General features: G+C 35.4%; 1 protein-coding gene across 1 annotated transcript; it reads left to right on the top strand.

The window, feature by feature from the left end:
* Nucleotides 1–1,451: 1,451 nt before the first annotated feature.
* Nucleotides 1,452–4,390, top strand: LOC121248800 (protein DETOXIFICATION 14-like). The gene is made up of 7 exons (XM_041147379.1): nucleotides 1,452–1,866; nucleotides 2,424–2,968; nucleotides 3,082–3,168; nucleotides 3,254–3,310; nucleotides 3,396–3,634; nucleotides 3,908–4,113; nucleotides 4,269–4,390. The coding sequence occupies exons 1-7, from the start codon at nucleotides 1,621–1,623 to the stop codon at nucleotides 4,329–4,331; spliced, it is 1,443 nt and encodes a 480-aa protein (XP_041003313.1). The 5' UTR covers nucleotides 1,452–1,620; the 3' UTR covers nucleotides 4,332–4,390.
* Nucleotides 4,391–8,114: the final 3,724 nt, after the last annotated feature.

Below are 8,114 nucleotides of genomic sequence, written 5' to 3'. Positions count from 1 at the left end.
GGAGAATAAGGATACCAACAAAATATGAATATTACGATTTCATATGGTCTAAAATTGAGGATTTTGTTACTGTATATAAGAGCATTCACATCTGGATGAAAAAAATTTTCTTCAAATTTTAACTAAAAGTCATATTTTTCTAAATTTTTTTCTTAAATTTTACTCATCTTTCTAAAACATCCTACATCTCACTCTTTATTATTTCTCTATTCTATTAAAATAATATTTCTTTCTTATTTTTTCTACTCATTTTTTGTACATCTTTAACTATTATTTTTTTCGTAATTATTTAATTATTTTTAACATAGTACTTTCGTAACAATAATATTTAAAAAAATCATATTTTCACAAATGGTCAATCAATTTTTTTTTTTTTTAAAAAAAAAAATTGGATCATCTCAATGGTGACATTTTTTTTAAAATTTTAACTATAATAAATATGAGCATGAGAGAAAAAGTAGATGATTAGAACAATAATTTGTTTTATTTGTTAGTTACAAAAGAATTATATAAAAGTAAACTCACAAGGCTTAATGCAATATATCAGATTGTAAAATTAATTTTATTATAAAGTAGATCTAATAGATCGTATGAAGACACATTAATTTATGAGTTTATTTTTATGTATTCTCTTTATATATATAACACTTTTCTTCCCTAAAATAGGGAATTGGATGTAGAGGAAATTTTGTCAAACCGTTAAATTTTTTTGCTAAAATTTAGGGAATTGGAAGCTTTAAGTTATGTTTGGACGTTGAGTTGAGTTGAGATTAGTTGAGTTCTTTATGAATAATAGTGAATTAAAATAGTGGAGTGAGTTTTGTATAGTCTATCTAAGATGAGTTTAGATGAGTTTAGATGTGTTTAGGTATTAAGATGAGTTTAGATGTATTTATGAGAAATTAAAAAAAAATTATGAATTTCGCTTGTAAAGAAATATTCAGTTAAAAAAATTATGAGTTTTACGTGTAAAAAGATATTAAATTAAGTGATTAATGATGTAAAAACTGTGTATTTAGATATTGAGTTAGGTTTAAATTTTTCAGACACATGAACTCAACTGATTCCACGTGTAACCGTAGCCGGCATCCGGATGTGGATGCTAATCTTAATGATGCGAGTATAAAATTGATTGATTGATTGATGTGTATTATTAGCATAAATCCAAATGATACCACTGAGCAAAACAAGAAGCAGCAGAAGCCACCTCAGCAGCTTCACGACCTTCCAGAATCTTTATGATTTTGCTTTTTATTCTGATTCGGTTGTAACCAATTTTATTCCTTTCTGTTATCAACTTGCAGCACCTCATGCCTATATATTCTGTCAAGGGGCACAATGTAAATATCTTGAATGAAATGAATATTTGAGAAAACTTATTCTCTTTTCTGATATGTATAATATTAATGATTTTATATTATAATTATGATCCTTTGACAAGGGTATTGTCCTCTGTCTCACCACCCCCAGACTGTTTTTCTCTCTCATTTCTCCCTTCTCCTGAAAATCAAACTAATCTTGCGGCTACTTCAACCTTCGCAGCTACAAGTAACCCAGTATTCCATATTGAAAATCCTATAATTTGTTAGGGAAAAGCATTTAGGGAGTAAGTAGTGGGGAATGGAAGAAGCACCGTTGTCACCAGCAAGGGAAGAGAGGGTATGGAAACCGACTATAGGACGGGGTGCCTTTGCGGAAGAGCTGAAGAGGTTGAGCTTCTTGGCAGCACCGATGGTGGTGGTTACAGTGTCACAGTATCTGTTACAGGTTGTGTCGCTGATGATGGTAGGACATCTGGGTGAACTTTCACTCTCCGGTGTCGCTATAGCCGTCTCTTTCACCAACGTCACTGGCTTCAGTCTTCTTGTGAAGTTCTCCTTCCTTTACCCTCTTCTTTTTACTTTATCCCTCTATTTCGTTTTAGCTTTTAAGACATCGTTAATTATCATCCCCGGTGAAAAGTCTGGGAAACTAATTTTTAGTAACCCTCGTACTTTCCCTTTACTTTTTAAGGACATATTGAGACAATTTGAAAATATCTAAGCTTAAAGGATTGAGTTGTTGTAGTAACGGTTGTTCCTGCAATGATAATTTCATAATTTAAGCAATTACGTATATTATCTTGACCGTCTCTTTTCCATCTTCTTCCCCATAATTCTTGTAACGGTTGGCCCCAACTCGAAGCTTGATCTTGGCCAGATTAACATGAGCCGAGATCTAACTAAGCTAATGTTTTTTATGAGCTTGATGCAAACAATATTTGAAATGACCATGCAAGCCTCTTAATTGAATGCTAAGAAGTTAATATGGCTTGCCCTTGTTATAAGTCCGTCTCAACCCCCCTCAACTTTGATTGAGTACGTGCTTTTTACTTCCTAACTGAAGCTTAATAGACGAATTGACCAAATTTGAATGCCAAGCAGTTTGGAATGTCTGGTGCTTTGGAAACTCTATGTGGGCAAGCTTATGGGGCAGAGCAGTACCAGCAACTCGGGATATATACTTACTGTGCAATACTTTGTCTTACATTGGTTTGTCTGCCGGTATCTCTACTCTGGATATTTGTCGACAAAGTGTTGGCACTGCTTGGCCAAGACCCTTCAATCTCACTTGAAGCTGGAAAATACTCAATTTTTCTCACTCCGGCACTATTCGGCTTTGCCGTTCTCCAATCGTTGGTTCGCTACTTCCAATCTCAAGGCTTGATCATTCCAATGCTCTTTACCTCTTGCGCAACGATATGCTTCCATGTTCCTCTTTGTTGGGCTTTGACTTTTAACTTTAAACTGGGAATTATTGGAGCAGCTTTAGCTAATGGTTTATCGTATTGGTTCAATGCAACCATGCTTGGATTATACATAAGGTATTCTTCAGCTTGTGAGAAAACCCGCATCTCGTTTTCGAAGGATGTTTTCCGAAGCGTTAGGGAGTTCTTTCGCTTTGCTATCCCCTCTGCTGTGATGGCTTGGTAACATCTCCTTTCTACGTTTTAACTAGACTTCTTTGATTTTCCTCTCCATTTTATTTTTCAAAGTACTTACCGATAAGGCTTTTTTTTTTTTTTTGCCAATAAACTACTAGTCTTGAATGGTGGTCATGTGAACTGCTTGTACTGCTTTCTGGGCTTTTTCCAAATCCGACAATTGAAACCTCTGTTCTTTCTATATGGTATGGTTCCTTAATTAGCCCTATGCTAAATGAATACAGAATTATCAATTCATGGATTCTAATTTTTCGTAGCCAATTTGAGCAGCCTTTCGATAATGACACTGCACTACTACGTTCCATATGCTGTTGGTGCTGCTGCAAGGTTTAATCTGAGACTGCCTACTAGTTCATAAACCTCACATGTTTGCATTAAACTATTGAAAATGAATGCAATGGACATTTTGCAGCACTCGGGTTTCAAATGAACTAGGAGCTGGGAATCCACAAGTAGCACGATTATCTGTCAGTGCTGCGATGTTTCTTGGAGCCATAGAGATAGTCACTGTGGGCACAACTCTTTTTTGCTGCCGTTCTGTCTGGGGGTATGCTTACAGCGATGAAAAGGAAATTGTGGATTATATGAAAGGAATGACTCCATTACTCTGTTTATCGGTAATCATGGACACCTCACAAACTCTGCTTTCTGGTCAGTTCCGCACTTGTCCATCTTGAAATATCTATATTTTGGATTGTATCTGATTAACAATTGCTTAATAACCCCAGGCTAAAATATAATACTGTGTGTGCGCCTAGTCTTTTAACTTGAGCAAAAGACAACCAAAAGGGAGTTGAATTCTGATACTCTGGCAGCATTTAACACGTGTTTCGAATTTTTGGATCAAGATTGGATCTGTTTCTTTTGAGCATCCTTCCCTTGAACTAATGCCTCCTAAGAGTGTTATTCTCTCATTTGCATTAGGGGTTGCTAGAGGAAGTGGGTTGCAACATATAGGCGCCTTTGTCAACCTTGGAGCATATTACTTGGTTGGAATACCAGGGGCTGTTGTATTGGGTTTTGTTCTACATTTAAGAGGGAAGGGCCTATGGATTGGGATATTGGCTGGCTCTACTGTACAAGCAGTCATGCTCGCTCTGGTTACAACCTTCACAAATTGGCAGAAACAGGTTCGCTTTTGCTGTCTTTTTTTTTTTTTTTTTTTTTTTTTCTTTGGAAACTTTTGGGACTAACTGCGGAGAAAGTGGGGAAGAAGAAGAAGTTGGAATCCTGTACTGCAAACAACTAGGAAACCTAATATTAAGCTTCTGTGATTATGTTGCAGGCGACCAAGGCAAGGGTGAGGATATTTCAGGGAACAATACCTGCTGAGACTCGATTAGTTTGAGTTATACATATGACATATTTATATATTGAGAAATAGCTTTAAATCCTTGAACATTTTGGACAAAAAAAAATTACGATGGTTAGCATTTTAGAAGTCGTGGATTGTCAACAGCTCCATACCTTGTAGGCACAAGGCTATGCGTATATATTGCTGTTCGTGCTGTAATAATCCCTGTAGTCTGGAGATTGAGCCATCAATTTACGAGCACATAGCTCTCTCTTGTAATGTTTGGTTATGAAAGCTAATCTGTCTCTTGGGTTTTATAGATATGATCTTGTAACCAGTTTTATTAAGATTTGCGCCAAGATCGTCCTCAACATCGCTCACTCTGCGGTGTCCAATAGAAACAGCACCCCTCCATATTGTTCTTACAATTTTCATCTCAAATTATGAATGCTGACACAGGACATTTGTTCTTTCGAACTTCTTAAGACATGAGGGACCAGATTAGGCATCTATATCTTGGGTAAGATTCTTGCGTTATTTAGCAGCCCACCTTTCACCTTTGTTCGATAAGTGGGATCGTCACTATTGGATACATTATTCAGATAACTAAAATTCTGATCAACATCTTGCACAATTTCTAAGTCAGAAAATCAACATAAATGGTACTGCTGGGAGGGGCTTTTTATGATATAGTATTTCTCCTGATAAAGTTGTGTCCGCTGGATCGTTGGTAAGATGTATATATATATATATATATATATATATATATATATATATATATATAAAAAGCCTCTGCCAATCATTACCTATCTGATTTATCTTCCTCCATACGACAATTATGAGAATACCAGGGAAAAAAAAACATACTATGGAGAGTATCAAACAAAATTCGATGTATTATGTACACAATAAAATACTAGATCGTCCCTCGTATTCATATTTAGCAGTACTGCAGAAAGATGTGGGGAAAATTACATACCTTGCACAAGATACATAAATATATCTTATTGCTTCCTCGGAAAGAAAGAAAAAAAGGAACAAAAGCCAAAAAAGAACAAAGAAAAAAGAATAAGAACAATATAAGATCCGTCCTTATTTTTCCTTATTTCATAGCGTCCTGGCTCGATCTGTTGAAGTGCGTGATACAGTGCATGCTAGTAAGGCGGCGGAGGAGGGCGATTCCATGGTGGAGGAGGAGGACGATAAGGGTCTGCAAAACCGTAAGGTTGTGGGGGTGGAGGGGGACCAGGTGGTGGTGCATAGCCATAAGGTGGTGGGGGTGGTCCTGGTGGATGATGGTGATGTGGCGGTGGAGGTGGAGGATAGAATTCAGGACGTGGTGGAGGAGGCCCGTAAATATTTGGCGGCGGTGGCGGTGGGCCGAAAGGATCCAGGGGTGGCGGTGGAGGTGGGCCGAAAGGATCTGGAGGTGGCGGTGGATGTCTATGGAAAGGCATTATTTTGCTGGTGCTTGGGTATATGGAGAGGCAAATATAAGGTCAATTAAGAACAAAGTGGAGTACTGGTTTATATAGGCCAATTGCAGCTGTGAGATTAAGATGAAGTAAAAGTTTGTAGGTGCCATGAAATTGATCAGGGACTGTTAGTTGGAAGAATGGCAGATACAAAAAGAAAGATCAGAACAAATGTTTTGATTCTGGCCCGATCTACTGGCACTACTCGGTCGGTTGCTTGCTGTCAATTTTTTTTCACAAAAAGTTGGCATTTTAAGTTTTCTAGCTTACCAACACACGATGATCATTCGTGTACATGCATTAATAAAACCAAAACTTTTGAATTTTTTCTGCCCCATGCCATATATATATAATATCCGACTTAAGGAACGAAAGGTTGACATGAAACAAATTTTGGAAGAGTTTAATTTGTGGAAAGATCAAAGCATTTAAACTAAAAAAAAAATTAACCGGGTTGCGGTACCTGGACTAGGTGCACCCAATTTTTGCAATTCGGGTTCTAGCCCGTAAACAGGAATCAAAATCCGGCTTTGATAAGCAATTCTAGGAAGAATGACAGATATAAAATAGGTATTTTTTTTATATTTTTTTTAAGAAGAGGACGATATCTTAATTTTATTGATAATCCTCACTTTTGATAGAAGAAAAACGTGATTACAACCAGACACTTAGGAGGTACAAATAAGCATAAAGACCAAAGCCCAAGTATAAAAAACTAAAAGACCTAACCACAAACTAAGAAGACCAAATTATGGAAAGAACAATCCCAAGAAACCAATCTGCAAGAAATCACACATATAAGAAAATAACAAAGGGACGAGAAGTAAAAATTAAGTACCTCACTTTGATAGCCTCAAATAAGAAAAATTAATATTATCCATGTAAAAAAGACTTCTTAACTGACTAGATAAAATATTTCTATCATCAATCTATTATGTATTTAAACTATCAACATCATATTTATTAAGAAAATCAGTCACAACATTACTTTCACGATAGATATAAGAAGTTTTTAGTCCATACAAAAAATACAAACTTAAATCTCATCCTAAAAATCTTCAAAATATCAAATATTACAAACAACCCTAGTAACCCAATTAACTAAAAGTTAAAGAATCTGTCTCAATATAACCCGATAAAAACCGAGCCCATAGCACTTCTACTTTGTCCTTCCAGTTTTAGGATAAAAGAGGTAGATATAATATAATTTGGAAAGTTCACAGAAATAACAATATTAATAATTGAAGCTGTATTAACCTTTTTTTTTTTTATGGAGAAGCTGTATTAACTTAGGCACGAAGAATCAACGGCTCTCAATCCAATAGCGGCTAGCTAGCTAGTTCACAACTAAATCAATGTACGGACGTACCAATCGACAAGTATTCACAAGTTCTTGCGGCCACCCAATAATAATAATAATAATAATAATAATAATAATAAAAAGTCTAATTCAATTACTTCTGCGTTATCAGCGGATCTGACAACAGATCGGATCAACGGTTTAATTTCTATCATAAATTCTATCTCAGCGTGACGAATTTTTTTCCTTTTTTTAATTTCTTGGGTATTTTCAGGCGCGCCCTTTTCCCGAGAATTTGGGTCGATCTGTCTAAAATGCAAGTAATTATAAATTTGCGATTATCGTCGACCCATCTAGTTGATGATTAGATTAGAACTATTACTACTACTCCTAGCTAGCTGTGTCTGATTGAGTAAAAAATCTGGTCAAAATCCGTATAGCGCAGGTTAGAGTAAGCCCCTATTTGTATTTAGAATTCATTTCATCTTATTATAATAATTTTTTAAAATTTTAAAATAATAATAATATTAAAAAATAATATTTTATTCAACTCATCTCAACTCATATCTGAATTCAATAAGGACTACCTCATGCAAATATTCTTGTTATATCATTGCAACTTTGATTTTAATAAGAAAAATTCTATTTGCAACCGGTTGGTGAAACCCTTGGTAATTAGTAGATAAAAAATTTTATTTTTTCTACCTTCGTTCCTTCTCTCTCTATCAATTTTTTCCCACTTCTTCATTTCGTTCATTCACTCTCTATCAATTTTTTCCCAGTTCTGCTGGAAGGTCTAATGCAAAGTTGAAATTTGAGGCTTCCGAAGACCACTAAGATCCATGAAAATGAGAGACCCAAAAACGATCTTGAAGACACAGATGATGAAGATTTTCACTTTGAAGACGTGCCAAAATGGTTGAATTAGAAGTGTTTGAAAGATAAAATCAGTACCAAGTATTTCACCGTAATTTCTCTACTCATTTCAAAATCCCTCTAGTTTTCTTTTCTTTGGACTAAAATTGAATAGAGAAAAGAAAAAGAATGACGATCTTAGAAATT

This window comes from Juglans microcarpa x Juglans regia, chromosome 2D (genome assembly GCF_004785595.1).
Source record: "Juglans microcarpa x Juglans regia isolate MS1-56 chromosome 2D, Jm3101_v1.0, whole genome shotgun sequence".
Lineage (NCBI taxonomy): Eukaryota > Viridiplantae > Streptophyta > Magnoliopsida > Fagales > Juglandaceae > Juglans > Juglans microcarpa x Juglans regia.
Note: the sequence above shows the minus strand (reverse complement) of the source record. Positions and strands in the feature narration are given on the sequence as shown.

Bases quoted from the DNA above. Each gene is read 5' to 3' on its own strand.
- LOC121248800 (XM_041147379.1), top strand. From the start codon at position 1,621: ATGGAAGAAGCACCGTTGTCACCAGCAAGGGAAGAGAGGGTATGGAAA. The intron at 2,969-3,081 runs GTAACATCTCCT...ATAAACTACTAG, and splicing joins CCCTCTGCTGTGATGGCTTG to TCTTGAATGGTGGTCATGTG. The intron at 4,114-4,268 runs GTTCGCTTTTGC...ATTATGTTGCAG, and splicing joins TCACAAATTGGCAGAAACAG to GCGACCAAGGCAAGGGTGAG.